The sequence below is a fragment of the Petromyzon marinus genome, chromosome 39 (genome assembly GCF_048934315.1).
Source record: "Petromyzon marinus isolate PM22_M1 ecotype Great Lakes invasive population chromosome 39, UKy_Petmar_22M1.pri1.0, whole genome shotgun sequence".
Taxonomy (NCBI): Eukaryota; Metazoa; Chordata; class Hyperoartia; order Petromyzontiformes; family Petromyzontidae; genus Petromyzon; species Petromyzon marinus.
The window spans coordinates 4,649,186-4,667,175 of record NC_133705.1 but is presented as its reverse complement, the minus strand read 5'-3'; the positions used below and the strand labels follow the sequence as shown (position 1 = coordinate 4,667,175).

General features: G+C 48.3%; 1 protein-coding gene across 1 annotated transcript in view; it reads right to left on the bottom strand.

The window, feature by feature from the left end:
- The window catches only part of IGSF21 (immunoglobin superfamily member 21), a 174,327-nt gene that overhangs the window by 136,730 nt on the left and 19,607 nt on the right, over positions 1-17,990 (bottom strand). The window contains exons 2-3 of the mRNA XM_032968436.2: positions 1,063-1,178; positions 144-256 (exon numbers count right to left, since the gene is read on the bottom strand). Of these exons, the coding sequence (XP_032824327.2) occupies positions 144-256; positions 1,063-1,178 (229 nt within the window). The remainder of the gene's footprint in view (positions 1-143; positions 257-1,062; positions 1,179-17,990) is intronic.

Sequence of the window (17,990 nt, the reverse complement as noted above, 5' to 3'; positions counted from 1 at the left end):
TAATTACAACAACAACAACCAAATAGAGGGATAGAACTGATGTTGTCACTTGTGAGACAATCAGGTGCGAAAGCCAGAGCGGCCGGCTGTCCCGTGTGTGCCGCTTGTGCGTCACAATGGCGGGCTGGCTTTGTTCGACTCACCGCACAGTGGCCTGGTGGCTGAGGATCTGCCTGGGAGTTGACTTCGTGCCGTTGAGAGGCCAAAACGTCTCGTACGAGAAGATCTTCTCTCGTGTCGCGCCAGCATCCAGCACCTGTGCCATGGTGAGAGGGCAGGGGGAATTAGGGGTGCGGAGAGGGTTTAAACTATGCGCTATACTATTTATATTTTACCAGGTAAGGCCCACTGAGCTATATAGCTCTTTTCCAGAAGCGACCTGGCTACCACAAGTGAAAAGTTCAACGACGTGTGCTCATCACGTGGACATTTACAGCTATCAAGCACTCTTAACGCATGTTTTTAAATGTGGATGGGAAAGCCGGAGGACCCGGATAAAAATCCACGCAACTACGGGGGGGAGGGGAGAGAGAGATGCAGACTCCAAATATACAGCAGGTGTCAGGGTAGGGGTCAATCGCCCGACCTCCTGTACACCAGACGAGGTGGTGAACATCTCATTTGGGGTTAGAGGTATGGAGAGAGTTAGGGGCAGCAATAGAGCGATTATTATATATCATTGTTTATGGTTTGGGTTAACGTTCAGGTCAGTGTCAGGGTTATATTTATGTTTAGAGTCAAGTTTGGGTTTTTGTTAAGAAGAGGCTTCAAACCTTTACGGGATTGGGTTAGATTCGGGTGCAGGGATTGGGGTGAGAGGTGAGCGGGTAAGAAGAGGTGAGCAGGTGAATGGGTGAGGAAAGCTGAAGTGGTGAGGAGAGGTGAATGGGTGAGGAGAGGTGAGCGTGTGAGGAGAGGTGAGGTGGTGAGTAGAGCTGAGGTGGTGAGGAGAGGTGAGCGGGTGAAGAGAGGTGAGAGGTGACGAGAAGTGAGGAGAGGTGAGGTCAGAATAGGTGAGCGGATGAGGAGAGGTGAGCAGGTGAGGAGAGGTGAGCGGGTCACCTTGTACCACGTGACCTGGCGCAGCGCCCCCTCAGTGCGAATGTTGCACCGCAGGCTGACGTCATCGCCCGCTGTCGCCGTGGTGACGCGGTGCTCCACCGACACGGTCAGGTGGGCTGCGTCATCACCAACATCACCACCATCATCAATACCATCATCACCATCATAATCATCATCAATCCCATCATCACCATCATAATCATCATCAATCCCATCATCACCAATACCATCATCACCCAGCGGTAGAGCCAGTGGCTAAACAATCCCCGAGGTTGTGAGTTCAAATTCTGTGTGGGGGTTAACTCAGCCCATAATCCCTCCGTGGTCGATAAAAATAGATACCACTTTGTAGAGAAGCCAGCTGTGGTTGTTCTGTGGAGAGAGTTGCTCCCGCCATAGGAATGTGGAATTTGTAGTGAGTGTCTCAGGGCTGTAGATGGTAGATGAGCACCGCTCTTTATTTATTTATTGCCTAGGCCAGTGGTTCTTAACCTTCACTGCAGCCTTGCACCCCTTTGGTTCTCAATCGTTAAAAAATTTACAATATTAATAAATACAGAGGGTTGATTAAACAAAGTAGTACTTAGGTGCCCGTGCTTAATGCGTTTTCGATGATTGACCTTCTTTAAAACAAATCTGGCCACGTCTCGCACCCCCTGGGGGATGCACGCACCCTAGGCGGACCCCCCGAATTCAGCCTTTCCCAAGCCCACCATCACACTCCGTCTGTGCGCGTCCAACCAATTTCCTCCCCATTCACGTTACCTCGCTCCACGCCGCACGCGCCCGATGACAATTAAACACGTCCCACGTGACGCGCTCAGCAAATTAACGCCGTCCGAGTCACGTGGTGCTGGCCACTCCACCACACCCCCTCGTGTACCGTGCCGGCCTTCATAGGTGCTACTCGCCAACAGCACTTATCCCAACTAGTCTGTTAAAGGCTATAAGGGGGGGTGGACCTTTGTCTTTGTACACGCGGTGTGTACCCGTGTACCACGCGTGGTGCGCATTCCGTGGCACACATGAACCGCGAACGCACCAGAGCCGGGCCCGTTTCTTGCCCGGCTCTAAGCGACTATGACACCTTCACTCACTTAATAATGACCACTTAAATAAAACATTGTTATATTTCTATAACATAATAACTATGAAATTATAATTATTGCATTATTACACTATTCATTACAATATTATGAACGACCATATTATTTTTTATCATATTAACGATTAGTTATTGTATACTATTATGTTGTAAATGTTTATATAATTAAATTGTTATTAATATTATGTTAAATCTTGAGTTAAAGCTTTCGTGACTGCAGGAATTCATACTCTTTGGATCTTTCAGTTAAGCCACGTAGATAGAAAAATAAAAATAAATCACGACGTTTCGATCTTCAGTTCAGGTGAAAAAAGCAGTTATTTCCGACTCTCTGAGTTACATTTCCTCGATGCGGCGGTGGCGCTCGTTTAATAGGCTGAATGTCTCTCATTAACACAGCCGCTGCTGCGGGAACCGTCTCACATTGACACGCTAATCTCTAATCTCGAGCAATACAATGGCTTCTTCAGCACCGTAACCATGGGGTTACATTAACACATTGACATGCTAATCTCTAGCCATACAATGGCTTCTTCAGCACCGTAACCGTGGGGTTACATTAACACATTGACATGCTAATCTCTAGCCATATAATGGCTTCTTCAGCACCGTAGCCGTGGGGTTACATTAACACATTGACATGCTAATCTCTAGCCATACAATGGCTTCTTCAGCACCGTAGCCATGGGGTTACATTAACACATTGACATGCTAATCTCTAGCCATACAGTGGCTTCTTCCGCACCGTAGCCGTGGGGTTACATTAACACATTGACATGCTAATCTCTAGCCATACAATGGCTTCTTCCACCATAGCCGTGGGGTTACATTAACACATTGACATGCTAACCTCTAGCCATACAATGGCTTCTTCAGCACCGTAACCGTGGGGTTACATTAACACATTGACATGCTAATCTCTAGCCATGCAATGGCTTCTTCCACCGTAGCCGTGGGGTTACATTAACACATTGACATGCTAATCTCTAGCCATACAATGGCTTCTTCAGCACCGTAACCGTGGGGTTACATTAACACATTGACATGCTAATCTCTAGCCATAAAATCGCTTCTTCCACCGTAGCCGTGGGGTTACATTAATACATTGACATGCTAATCTCTAGCCATACAATGGCTTATTCAGCACCGTAGCCGAGGGGTTACATTAACACATTGACATGCTAACCTCTAGCCATACAATGGCTTCTTCAGCACCGTAACCGTGGGGTTACATTAACACATTGACATGCTAATCTCTAGCCATGCAATGGCTTCTTCCACCGTAGCCGTGGGGTTACATTAACACATTGACATGCTAATCTCTAGCCATAAAATCGCTTCTTCCACCGTAGCCGTGGGGTTACATTAATACATTGACATGCTAATCTCTAGCCATACAATGGCTTATTCAGCACCGTAGCCGTGGGGTTACATTAACACATTGACATGCTAATCTCTAGCCATACAATGGCTTCTTCCACCATAGCCATGGGGTTACATTAATACATTGACATGATAATCTCTAGCCATACAATGGCTTCTTCATCACCGTAGCCATGGGGTTACATTAACACATTGACATGCTAATCTCTAGCCATACAATGGCTTCTTCAGCACCGTAGCCGTGGGGTTACATTAACACATTTACATGCTAATCTCTAGCCATACAATGGCTTCTTCATCACCGTAGCCATGGGGTTACATTAAAACATTGACATCCTAATCTCTAGCCATACAATGGCTTCTTCAGCATCGTAGCCGTGGGGTTACATTAACACATTGACATGCTAATCTCTAGCAATGCAATGGCCGAGGTATACCTACCTCTGTGATCTTACATTGACTTGCAAATTCCATCTCTAGCCCCACCCACTTACCCTTGGGTTGTACCCATCTAAAACCTTTATAACCTCTGGCTGCAGTAGCTCTCTCGCTACATTTCTTCCTGCCTCAGCAGTCCACCTGCTCTATTTTTTTCACCTGAAGATGATTGCTTGTATTGTGATCGAAACGTCGTGATTTTTTTATTTTTTTCTCTATCTACGTGACTTTACCGAAAGACCCAAAGAGTATAACATTATGTTAGTATATGATTATTATATTACGATTAATTTGTATTAATATCATATATTATTAATTTTATTAATTATGACTATAATTATATTATTGATGATTACATTATTATTGATTATTATGCCACCTCAATCGCTGCCGCCGCCTCCTCGTCAACGTGTCTGATTCATCTCCGTGCAAGAGCGACGCTCCCACACATCGCGGGAGTGACTGAAGACGTTCATGATAAAGCGATTGAAGGTGCATAATAATTCATCATATAATAACTAACTAGTGATATTTATTTTGATTTAAAGCTTTCGTGACTGCAGGGATTCATATTATTGGTTCTTTCGGTAAAGTCACGTAGAAGGGAAACAATAAAATAACAAAAATATAAAACAATAAAATTCTCACGACGTTTCGACTGCAACACAAGCAATCATCATCAGGTGTGCAAACCACAGCAAAAAAACCGCCACTTTTTTCAAATTTTCTTGCCGTGGTTTTCACACCTGATGATGATTGCTTGTGTTGCAGTCGAAATGTCGTGAGAATTTTGTTTTATATTTTTATTATTTTATTGTTTCCCTTCTACGTGACAATACCGAAAGAACCAAGTATATAGATAGTGATATATAATAATGAATAACAATATAATTAATGATATAATAATTGAAGGTGTCCTAATAAAATGATTAATAATAAAGTAATACTATAACAAAACAATTACCAATAGACTAATTCATAATATTATAAGTATTTAAACGCGTAGCCTTTCGTGACCAATATCATCCATAACAGAGGTTTTTTTGGGTTAGATCGGGTAAATATGTAGTGGAGTAACGCGCGCGGGGTTTTGCAAACAGTGTGCATGCACGTGCGAGCCGCGGACAGTGGACTCACGTCAGGGCAAATAGGTGCGGTGAGAGAGAAATCCAGAGAGAGAGAGACGACACATTGAGATGCATAGCGGTGATTGGCTGGCTGCAAATGCAGACGCGGTGTAGGCGCCTCGGAGTCTGCAGATTGAGGCGATAGCAGCGGAAGGCACGCGCGAGCTTAATTAGGGCGTTTAATGAGGAGCAGGGGTTGGGTGGGTTGGAGTGAAGAGTGAACGTAAGAGACGGTCCGGGCCCCCGCTCGCAACACCTCGCCGTCTCCAGCGGCGATGGTTGATCCCCCGCTGGAAGGAAGGGCGAGGTTGGAGAAGCGAGGGTAGAAAGGCTAGCAGTAGAGAGGCTAGCGGAATCCCAAGTGTGAGTACGCAAAGGCTAGCAGTGGAGAAGCTAACAGAGTGTATAGTGACAGGCTAGCAGTAGATAAGCTAGCAGAGTGCATAGCGACAGGCTAGCAGTGGAGAAGCTAGCAGAGTGTATAGTGATAGGCTAGCAGTGGAGAAGCTAGCAGAGTGTATAGTGAGAGGCTAGCAGTGGAGGAGCTAGGAGAGTGAGAGAGGGACAGGCTAGCAGTGGAGAGGCTGGGAGAGTGTATAGTGAGAGGCTAGCAGTGGAGAAGCTAGCAAAGTGTATAGTGACAGGCTAGCAGTAGAGAGGCTGGGAGAGTGTATAGTGAGAGGCTAGCAGTAGAGGAGCTAGGAGAGTGAGAGAGGGACAGGCTAGCAGTGGAGAGGCTGGGAGAGTGAGAGAGGGACAGGCTAGCAGTGGAGAGGCTGGGAGAGTGAGAGAGGGACAGGCTAGCAGTGGAGAGGCTGGGAGAGTGAGAGAGGGACAGGCTAGCAGTGGAGAGGCTGGGAGAGTGAGAGAGCGAGACAGGCTAGCAGTGGAGAGGCTGGGAGAGTGAGAGAGAGAGACAGGCTAGCAGTGGAGAGGCTGGGAGAGTGAGAGAGAGGGACAGGCTAGCAGTGGAGAGGCTGGGAGAGTGAGAGAGCAGAGTGAGCAGCACAAGCGGGAGAGTTGTGACAGAGTTGCGTGGTGTCGAACGCGAGGAGTTCTAGTCGAATAAAAGTGACAGGAGAAAAAACGGAGTTGTCCGCGTGAAACAGAACGTGGCCAATTCGTCACTAGTACAACACTACACCGGTGTGTTGGAGAGCCAAGCCACAACATTTACAATCCGAGTACGACGTTTCACCGGTAATTACAACTAGCTTCATCAGGTGACAGCCAGATTTGTGAAGTCTGTTTTGTTTCTTTATATATAGAGGCGAGCCCTAAGAAAGAGTCAGATGGTGACAGTCTGAGAAGTGGAATTTAACAAGTTAAAGAAGCGCTGCAAATGAACGGTTACAATGGTGCACAAATCAACAGGGCATTGAATGCCAAAACCAAATCAAATAACACGAGCATTGAAACTGCCCAAGTAATTTAGACGATCAAAATACCGTACATTGCGGGAGTAACTGATAAACTAGCCAGATGTTTGGAAAAACAAAACATCAGAGTCACATTTGGCACGGTACATAAAATACAGAAAGTAATATCTGGTACAAAATATGTATTACCGAAGCTATCAACAGAAGGTGTGTACAGGATTAACTGCACATGTGCTACATGTTATGTTGGGCAAACAGGACGAATGATCAGCACGAGACTAAAACAATATCAGAGAAATATTAAATTCTCCCAAATACAACTGTCAGCAGCAGAACACGCGTGCCAACAAGGACACTCGATTGATTTTGATAATGTTGAAGTTCTGTGTAAAACTATCTACTACTGGCCAAGACTAAATTAGAGAATCTATCGAAATTGAAAGAAATAAAAATATATTTAACCGTTCGGATAGCTACCGCCTTAGTGCTGCGTGGAAGCGAATCATCAAATTATACATTGTTTAAATGCATGCCTACAAAGGGCAGCGTTCTTCAGTAGGGATTATCGTTGGTGGGGCTATTTTAATACACACAATAGACAGGAAGGACAAGTTCAAAGGGCTCGCATAATGCTTAATGTACGTGAACACAGTAATCCCACCTGCGTGACGCAAGAGCGCAGAAGCGTGGTCTCCACATCTACGCCTCTATGTAAGGAACGGAACAGAAAGACTTCTCCACAAATCTGCCTGTCGCCTGATGAAGCTAGTTGTAATTACTGGCGAAACGTCGTACTCAGTTTGTCAATGTTGTGGCTTGGCTCTCCAACACACCGGTCAGTGCCGTACTAGTGACGAATTGGCCACGTTCTGTTGACGTGACAACCCTTACTAGTTGGCTGTGCAGGGTGGTGGCGGGGTTTAACGACACATTTATATATTTACGCGATCTAACTAAAAAAAACATCTTATGGATAAGTATTAAAATTAATACTGGACGGTGTCCTAATAAAGTGATTAATAATAATTAATACTACAATAAAAACATTCATTAGTAATAAAATAATTGCTAATATAATTAGTCTTATAATAATGAACAATTAAAGGTGTCATCATGAACGACGGGCGGTGCGCGTCAGAACCGAGCGACGCGAGAGACGGAGAGAGATGGGTGAGGATTGTAAACAAGCGGAGAGATTTTAAACAATCTCGACAGCGAGAAAAACAAAATGAATATATACGGCGGGAGGGTGGTCATTTATTTTCACCGGAGCAGCAGCAGCAGCAGCAGGAGGAGGAGGATGGTCCAGATGTCACACTTGAAGAAGCGACCACTGTACACAGACCGCTACGAAAGTGTCGAAACCTCCACCGGACTGCGAAGCAGCAGCAGCAGCAGCGACAATTCTCATCATCATCATCATAACCGAGTGTACTGGCGCTCTCGTTCTTGTGACGCATTAACTGGCGCTGCTGCTTATACGGCCGCTCTCCGTGTGCCGGTTATCACAGCGGGAAGCAATTTGAGTGTTTTGCCGCGAGTGCGCGTGCGTGCCGATCACGGTGGAGTAAAAATAATAATAACTTCCGGTATTAAATGTTCTTGTTCGATTGTGGCAAAATTGGGAGCGTGACGCACGACACCACGGGCTACCGGGCTACTGCTCCCTTCCATCGACGCTCCACGGGATCCTTCCCAACGTCCGCTGCGGGCTCCATTTCGGACCGCGGTGTTAACCGGGGTGGCCCGCCAGTATTGAACCGCGCTGCCTCGGCAACAAGATCGGCAAAAACGTGCTGCGGCTGGGCCACGCTACCGCACCACCCAGTAATCGTGGAATCCTGGCCCAGCGTTGGCCGAACGTCGGTGCCAACTTCCATCCACATGCCAACGTTGGGCCAACGTTGGGGCAACGTTGGCACCAACGATTCCATCCAACGATTCCATCCAACGTTGGCACAACGTTGGTAGCAACGGGTCAATCCACATGCCAATGTTGGCCCAACGTTGGCACGCTTACTGGGCTATAACTGTGCACATCACCCATGAAATGTTTGCACGAAAGTTAAATTTCACAAGCGGGGGGTATGGAATGATACCGCGCCCGTCGGCCATGCTGGGAATCTGTCTGCCGATGGCATTCTTCCGCGTGAGCCACCGAGGCTGACCGTGGCGACCTCCAGCCCAGCGCCCGCTAACCATTGCATCACGGCAGCAGCCCCTACACGAGTGGCTCTTCTTAACCTGGGGGTACACCCCCCCCCCCCCCGAGGTGCGAGGTGCCCTTTCTGGGGGTGCGAGACATGGGCGGATTATTTTTTCAGAGAACCAAAGGGGTGCAAGGCTGCAGTATAGGTTAATGACAACTGCTCTACACGAACAACAACGACAATGATAATCCCCTTAACAACAGCAGCAGCTGTAACCTCCACCCGAGTTTCCACATCTCAATCAAATCCTCCACTTCTCCAGCCCCTCCTCCCACCACTCACCTACCCCCCCCACTCCCTCTATCTCTCCCCCCAACCCCCGCATCCGCACCCCCCCCCACCCCCTCCTACAAATGGAATTCTGTCGAAAAACACAAAGTTAATCGATGCAGTAATTAATCTTGCGATCAATTCCAAGAAAACGAATTAGGGGCCTTCAAGTGAGAGCGCGGGGCAGGGAAAGTCAGGGGAGGGGGGGGGGGTAGGCACTGGTGGTGAACCCGAGGCGGTCAGAGTGGGGGGCTCAGGCGTAATGCTGATCTCCTTGTACGCACAATGGGATAGGGAGGGGAGGGAGGGAGAGGGGAGAGAGGGAAGGGAGGGAGATGTCGGGAGAGAGGGGAGAGAGAGGGGAGAGAGAGAGGGAATGGAGGGAGGGAGAGAGGGGAGGGAGAGAGGGGAGAGAGAGGGAATGGAGGGACGGAGAGAGGGGAGGGAGATGTCGGGAGAGAGGGGAGAGAGCGGGGAGGGAGATGTCGGGAGAGAGGGGAGAGTGCGGGGAGGGAGAGAGGGAAGTGAGAGGGGAGTGAGAGAGGGGATCGAGGGAGGGAATGGAGGGAGGGAGAGCTGACGGTGGCGGCTTGAGGAGCCCTTTCATTCAGCAGTGGATCAATCTTGGTCGTTGTCGACGACGATGGTGAGCAACTGTTATAGGGGTTCGGTCGTAAGCGACACATGGAAGAGCCAGGTCGACTCGGGACGCTGTGGCTTGGGCTCTCTCTTGAAGTGACAGAGAGGGAGAGAGAGAGGAGGGAGGGATGTTTGTGTCTTCGAAGAAAGTAGCACAGATTGATTTTGTTTCACAATCGGAAAATACGGAAAATATTTCATTTAAAAAAGGTGGGGGGGGGGGGGGGGGGGAGCACGTAAAGCAGAGCAATAACAAAAAACCCCGAAATGATGAGCGAAGCAAAGTGCCGACTAAACCGAGCATCATCTTCTTGTTTCCTGTGACCGTAATGAACAGGAGGAGGAGGAGGTCTCAGAGACGCGAGGAGGAACCCCGGACCAGAGGTCAGCAGCAGCAGCAGCCACGAGGTCAGCCGGCCCCGCACCAACGATTGCCCGAGCTCTAGGGTACCCTACGTATACTTATTTATTTAGATGTTATCGGCCGATTAGCGAGAGTGTTTTACATGTGGCAGGAAACCGGCGCGCGTGCGAGTGTGTGAGTGAGAACACTCGCACACTCGCGCACTCGCAAGGGCTCGGCAAAACCTGCGGCTCCAGAGCAGTCCTACGGCTCTTTGCAGGACTGCTTCGTCACCGGTTTTTCACATCGAAATTGCGGCTCCTGAAATACTGAGTTCATTTATTTTTTTTCATTACCGAATTCGAAAAACGGAATGAGCTCTTCTTGTTATTTTTGTTTCCCCCTCCCCCGCCTCAATCCCTGCTCTATACCGTACAGATGGAACAGGTGGAGTCGGTACAGATGGAGATTAGTCGGCACTTTTTCTGTAGCGCATTCACCTACCGAGCCAGGCTACATGGCGCCCCCCCTCCACGCCCACTCCACTCGAAAGGAAGTTTCGGCAGCACTTGTGTGGCCCGCCAACCCTCCCCAGCCATTCGGTGGCTTTGCCCCCAGAGAGCCCCCCCAGCCCCCCCCCCCCCCCGTCGGCACCCGCCAGCTCCCACACAGAGCCAGCGCCCACACAGAGCCAGCGCCGTGCGGCGTCGGGTCAAGAACAGCGCAGGGTTGCGCGCTCCGTGGTCTGGAATTCGTAACCGCAATCTTTCACGCAAGAGGGGAGGAGAGAGCCTTTTGATTTTTTCCACTCGTGCATTCGCTAATCCGTGTCGTTCTGTGGTCTGCGCCGATGGGGTTAAGTGCTCGAGTAGGAATAAAGACGATGGTAATACTGATGTTGATAATTGCCAGGTTTACGGTGAGGATTTTTGTGCGGTGGTGGTGGTGGTGCAAAGGCTCGCTAAGTGGCGGTAATTGTGTTGATGATTGGCATCGCAGTTTTATTTTTCACCGAAATTTTCTTGTTCTTGCGCTAGAGTTGTCTGAGTGAGCGAGCGAGCGTGTCTGTTAATGCACGAAAGTGTGTCGTTAATCATCAACCCGTCATAATCTCAGTATTATTTGATGATCGTGTCTGAATGTGTGTGTGTGTACGTTAGTGGGGGAACGGTAGTCTAGCACGTTGCGTACTGCGCTAACAACCCCGCGACCCGAGTTCGATTCCCACTCATGGCTACAAACACCGGTGAAGATGATCTGAACTGGGCCTCCCCTCGGTCGACTTAGCCTCAAATGAGTACCTGGTGCGGTGTGTAGTAAACATCGCCACTGGGGAGACAAAGGCGGCCGCGCGTGGTGCTGTCCACCCACCCCCTCGTGTGCCGTGCCGGCCTTCATAGGTGCTCCCTAACACCACTTGCCCAAACTGTGTGTCCAGGCTATACGGGGGACCTTTTGTTCAGGTGAGCTGTGCGCGCGCGTGCATGCGTAAAGATCATCACTGTTGAGTGTCCGAGTGTTTTTGCTCGTGATTGCGTGTGGCTGGACTACCTCTGGATTCGTCATTGCACCTGAGCGTGTATGCATTCAGCGCATCGTCATCACCACCATCAACATTCAGGGTCCGCAGCTCCCAGGTCCGACTGTGGGCCAACGTCCTTTCTCCCAACTCACTGTTACTGAAATAGCTACGGATGGTTTATAATCCCGTATTTACGACTTCTAATGAGCCAAAAATGCCCGTGTGTCCTGCGCGCGACGTCACTCCACGTCGGCCAGCCCCCCTCATTAATAATTATGAACAGGTGAGTCACACCACAACGAACAGCCCCCCTCATTAATAATCGTGCGTGGGTGACGTCACTCCACATGTAGCACCCCCCCCCCCTCATGAATAATCATGAGCAGGTGAGTCACTCCACATGGAACAGCTCCCCTCATTAATAATCATGAAGAGGTGACTGCTTCCAAATGGACACCCCCCCCATGAATAATTAGCGGATGACGTCACTCCACATGGGGGGACGAGGCGCCTCCTCCCCCCTCCTCGGCGTCAACTCACAACCCTCACTACAAAGGCAGAAAACCCTCTCGTCACGCGATCTCCATCACGCTGCTGTTGAAACATCAAAGTAAAAAGGACGTCGTGATGATCAAGGGATTATAACCTTAAAATGAAATAAGTCTGTGTCACCGCGCCCTTACAAATTGCACGCGAATTGATGCAATGAATATCACATCGCGGTCTGATTTTCGCTTGCAAGTTTCAGATTTACTGAAATACACCCGTCATTGGACGGGCGAAAAGGCGAGTACAATAATATGTTAAGCTATAACTATACTCTATGCACGGTGCTGAAAAAATATGTTAACACTTCAATGGGACTATCGTTTTTAATGAAAAAAGAACTGATGATACACTGTAACATGATAACAAATGTGATGTCAATAGCTTCAAAAAGTCAAAGGGTCTCCACTTGTTCGCCATCATTGTCAACGCACGCCTGGAATCTTCTCCAGAGGCAGCACATTCCTCGTGGTATTGTTGCAAATTCTCAGAAGTGTTGACACTTTTTGAAGCACCCTGTCAAATTGTGTCATCGTGCATTGGGTTCAGAGGAAGACAGTCTCACAGTGACGGTATTAATAATAATAATAAATTAAAATTGTGACAATACTCCAATTAAGTTATCACAATGCGTCGTGCTTTCATGCGGGCCCCATCGGTCTAGGATTTCCTCAAAGGGGGAGTGGATCGCGCAACTTGATGCTGCTCTATGGATGCGATTGCCAGATGCGTTTGGAGGGCGTGGACCATGGTAGACCGCAGATCATTTTCATTTAATATTTTTCTTAAAATACATTTCTTAACTTTTTTGTTGCTTCTTCAACTGTTGATTCTGGGTCCCCTTGTGGCCGAATGAGCCCCTATGCGTCACATGACGCTACCACGTGCCCCCCCCCCCCCCATCACCACCACCACCATGAAAATTACCATCACTCATCATCTTCATCACCATGATCATTACCATCACTCATGATCATCACCACTACCACCATGAAAATTACCATCACTCATCACCACCACCGCCATTAACATTACCATTACTCAAAATCATCATTACCACTCATCATCATAATCACCACCATGATCATTACCATCACTCATCACCACTACCATCATGAACATTACCATTACTCATTACATCATCATCATCATCACCACCATCATGAACATTACCATTACTCATTACCATCACTCATCATCATCACCACCACCACCATGACAATTATCATCACAGCATCATTATCAATCACCACCATCACCGTCGTCGTCATCAGCATCATCACAGACACCACCACCTCCAGCAGGTTGCTTTTATCAACTTGCCCCCACCACGGGAACGTGGAATTACCACGACAAGCGATGAGTTTCACACTCGGCTGGGCAGGGTGCGGCACTGCGATCGCCTCTCGCGCGTGCCACACGTGTAAGAGCTGGGAGGACCCACACTTTACAACAGAAGCAGAATATTCATTCGCACCGGGAGGAATCCAGTAGGGGCGCGGGTAACAACGTTACAACAACAAACGGTAGAAAAACACGATAGTCGCAACAAAGTATTAGAAAGGCAGACAAACCACCCAAACACAAATACAGCGAAACCATCCCCATCACACCGAGGTATCAAGTTATTTATGAGAAGCGACCGGGCCACAAATGACACCTCAACAAAGTGGTCCATCATTTGGACATTTACATAGCAGCAAAATCATCGAAATCATCTCAATGCACGTTTCTTAACGACCGCACGTCGTCCTGCTGATCATGGACGACGTGCGGTGGTGGAACGCCCGCACGCACACAGCAGAGGCGGCTGGGGTATGGGTGGGGGCGGGTTAAACTGATAGCCGCATCGTTAGAGGTCAACCACCGCGAGGGATGGGAGTCGAACCGGCGACCTCCGGGTGGCAAGTGCGGCCGTGTGTTACCCACCACACCGCAGCGGCAGAAGCAGCATCCGTTCCGTGCGTCATAATCGGGGCGACATTTGTGATGAGTTCGATCACGAGAGTGGAGGGTGAGCCGAGGAGAACGCGCGGAGCCGCCCGCAGCGACTTTCCCCGTCTGCAATTTATTATTTTTTGGCTCGGATTTGCCACGCGCACGGCACAATATTGGGTCGTGCAGCCCTCATCCACCCCACACGGCCAACGATGAACAAACGCGGCCAACTGATTACCACTTCAGCGGTGACCATTTGCCCAGGCTCTGCTGTCCTCTACATGTCAAGGGGCTACGAGACAAGCAATGCGCGTTTTAACATGCGTAGTGTAACCGGAGCAACCCGCCGGGACACGATCGATCCCCCCATACTCATGGGAACAGATTAAGTTTCACGTTTTTGCCGCACCGCCTTCTCCCGGGGACCCGGGGTCGTGACAACTCATCCTCGACGCCCATTGTGATCTACTGCATTGTTGAACTTCTTCCGTCGCACCGCTCGTAGCCAACCATGATCATTGCAGTGGCGGAGGCTCACCAGCACCACGTGGTAGTGGGGTGGGGCTGGTGTGGTGGCCATAACTCAGTCATGAGCTCTGGGCCCGCGGGCCAACTTCAGAGTTAATGGATTGAGATGCAAGCAGCGGTGGAGTGGCCATCAGGGGCCCGTGAGGTCAGGCCGCGCCAGTGTGGTGGAACAAATAAATAAATAATGCGGCGTTATCAATCAAATATTACAATACTCGGCTGCATATGTTCGCGTTTACAGTTTGCATGTTAACTGAAAGCAGAAAGTCAGAATGGGCTTTAGTCTCTCTTCCTGTATCTTGTCCTGAAGATGTTTATCTGTGTCGGGTGGTGGAGGGCCGGCCACAAAAGTAGTGTCTATTTATAAAACTCAATTAAACTTTTTTTTTTATTATTTTACGCTAGCTGCAGGAGGACCGAGGAATTGTGTTTGTAATGGCATGCTCTTGGGAATGATGTCACGGGATCTTTAAGATCCACTGTGTGGTGGCCAGGTCGCTTCTGACAAAAATAAATTATTACCTTCAGTGGGCTTTGCCTGGTAGGATGGGGATGGTTTCGTAGGAATTTTACGTATCATGGTGCCTCCCTTGCCTAATAGTGCATTGTCTTTGTGCTATTCGCCTTTTGGCGTCCACTGGCCTATCACTGTTTGAGACGAGGCTCTAAAGAAAGCTGTCTCTGGTGTGGACCAATCAGTTTCAAAGGCAATGCATCATCATGTACTACCAGGCCATGGTTGTTTGTTTGCATATTCACCACAAGTACCTGTGGTTAACGCAGGCATGATTCCTTGAAAAAGGTTTCTGTTTGGTGCTTGAACATCTTAACACAAACTGTTTTATTGCCAGAAAGGGTACAACCTATTCTATATTAAATCTTGACTTAAAGCTTTCGTGACTGCAGGAATTCATTTTCTTCGGGTCTTTCAGTAAAGTCACGTAGATAGGTTCACGACCGCTTGTGTTGCAATCGAAACGTCGTAGTTTTTTCTTATTTTCTTTGAACCTATCTACGTGACTTTACCGAAAGACCCAAAGAATATCGATTCTATGTTCTTATATTCATTTGTGTGTGTTTGAGTGATTTGTTTAGCTTTTGTAGGGGAGCGGCAGTGCAGCGGTTAAAGCGCTGCGCTACGATTCCCGCTCACGGTCAACATCAGTTACGAATATCTTTGACCGGTCCTGGGCCTCCCTTAGGTCGACTCAGCCTCAAATGGGTATCTGGTGTGGTGTGTAAACATCGCCACTGGGGAGACGAAGGCGGCCGAGCGTGGTTCTGGACACCCACCCCCTCGTGTGCCGTGCCAGCATAGGTGATCGCTAACAACACTTGCCCCAACAGCCTGTTCAGGCTACGGTATATGGGGGTTCAATCTAGATTTGAAGTTTTCGTGACTGCAGGGATCCATACTCTTTGGTTCTTTCGGTAAAGTCACGTAGGTAGAAAATAAAATAAATTAAATCACGACGTTTCGGGCGCAACACAAGCTCCCCCCTCTCTTACCTACATAGCCTCTTGTCACAACAACCCTTGTGCCCACTGCAGCCCTTTTGCCCACTTCAGCAATTGTTTCCTGCTGTGGTTGTCCCACCTGATGACGGACGCTTGTGTTGCGCCCGAAACGTCGCGATTTGATTTGATTTATTTTATTTTATACCTACCACGTGACTTTACCGAAAGAACCAACGAGTATACGGGGTTCTTTGTCTTTATTTGTTTACATGTATTATACTTTGCACTATCGTCGTCTTTGTGTACAATTTGTTGTTGTAACGTTCTTACCCCGTGCCCCTACTGGACGTCGGTGAAAAAAAGAGCTTCATAGCTCATCGGATTCCTCCCGAAGTATAAATGCAACATTCTCATTCTGAACCCACCCACAGCATTAAAACCAGGGCGAACGCTGGGACCTGAACGCATGAGCCCCTCAAATATCAGAAGCTCTTCATTTTACTTTATTAGGAAGCCACTGGAGCGTTGCCCTTTTAAATCATCCAGATTGAAAACGAATTTTTTTTTAAAACATATTTTTGAGTTGAGTTTGTTGTCCTTCCCGCGCACCGCCGATTGGCGCAACTGGCTTTGTACGGTGCACAAGAAGTTCAACGTACAGTAGTAGTACTGCACGTACTATAAGCAGGGGCAATCCTGCACATTGCTTGGATGAGCTACAGCCGTGCACGCCACGTGGCCAGAGGCCGCTGTGGGACTACGTGGTGGCCAGCGAAGGAGTGCCGCAACATCAATTGTTGTACTGCACATCTACTGCATGCTGCCGCAGCTATGCTCTGCCACTGCCTACACCAATGGTTCTTCACCTGGGGTTGCACGCTGCGCCCCCTGGGGGTGCGTGATGCCCTTTCTGTGGGTGCGAAACATGGCCAGATTTGCTTAGAAGGTAAATAATCGAAATCACAAATTAACCACCGGAATGTACGTACTACAGCAACTTTATTTCATCAAGCCCGATGCATTTATTAACATCGTACATTGTTTTACGACTTGGAACCAAAGGGGTGCAAGGCTGCAGTGATGGTTAAAAACCACTGACCTAAACCAACCCGCACTGACCACCGTGATGACGTAAGGTCAAACACATCCCACGTGACCTGCACTTCATCCAGCAGTGGATTGAGAAAGGGATGTACGGCGTAGTGGTGGTGGTGATGCTAATGATTGATCCTGACTTTAATCAATTTGATGATTAATTAGATGATGTCAGGACAAATCGTTGTGATCAAGGTGGAGCATGTGACGACGACGATGATTGATGATGACGACGATGATCATGATATACTATTGATATATCCTTAACATTTATGTTCAAACGAAATAGGATGATGAGAGCTTGGGAAGAAGGCCTCCGTCCAGCAGTGGATTGATAACGACTGATAATGATCGTGAATGGGAATCCCGAAGATGATGATGATGATGACAATAATTTAGTAATGAAGATTACTTTTCTGTCCATGGTGATACGCTTGAATATTATCATCTTGTAGGAGTTGCCCATATGATGTTGTTACAATATTACTATTGTGGGATTCATAAATAACGAGATTGAGTTTTAATTAGATTGCGTTTGTGTTTGTTCACGAGTGCGTGTGTGAGAACGTGTGCGTGCGTGTGTATGTGAGGAGCGGTAGTGTAGCGTTTAGCGCGTTGCACTACAAACCCGGCGATCCGAGTTCGATTCCCGCTCACGGCCAACACCCCTAGGTCGACTCAGCCTACATTGAGCACCAGTGTGGTGTGTAAACATCGCCACAGGACGGGCGTGGTGTTGGCCACCCACCCCCTCGTGTGCCGTTCCGGCCTTCATAGGTGCTGCTCGCTAACAGCACTTGCCCCAACAGTCCTTTAAGGCTACACGGGGAATCTTTGCCTTTAGGAGCGATGGTACAGTGGTCAGGCCATAAAGTAGGCTGCTGCTGTCTCTAATGTAGGCCAATCAGTTTCACAGACAATGCCATCTATTAGAGAGCGTGTGTTGT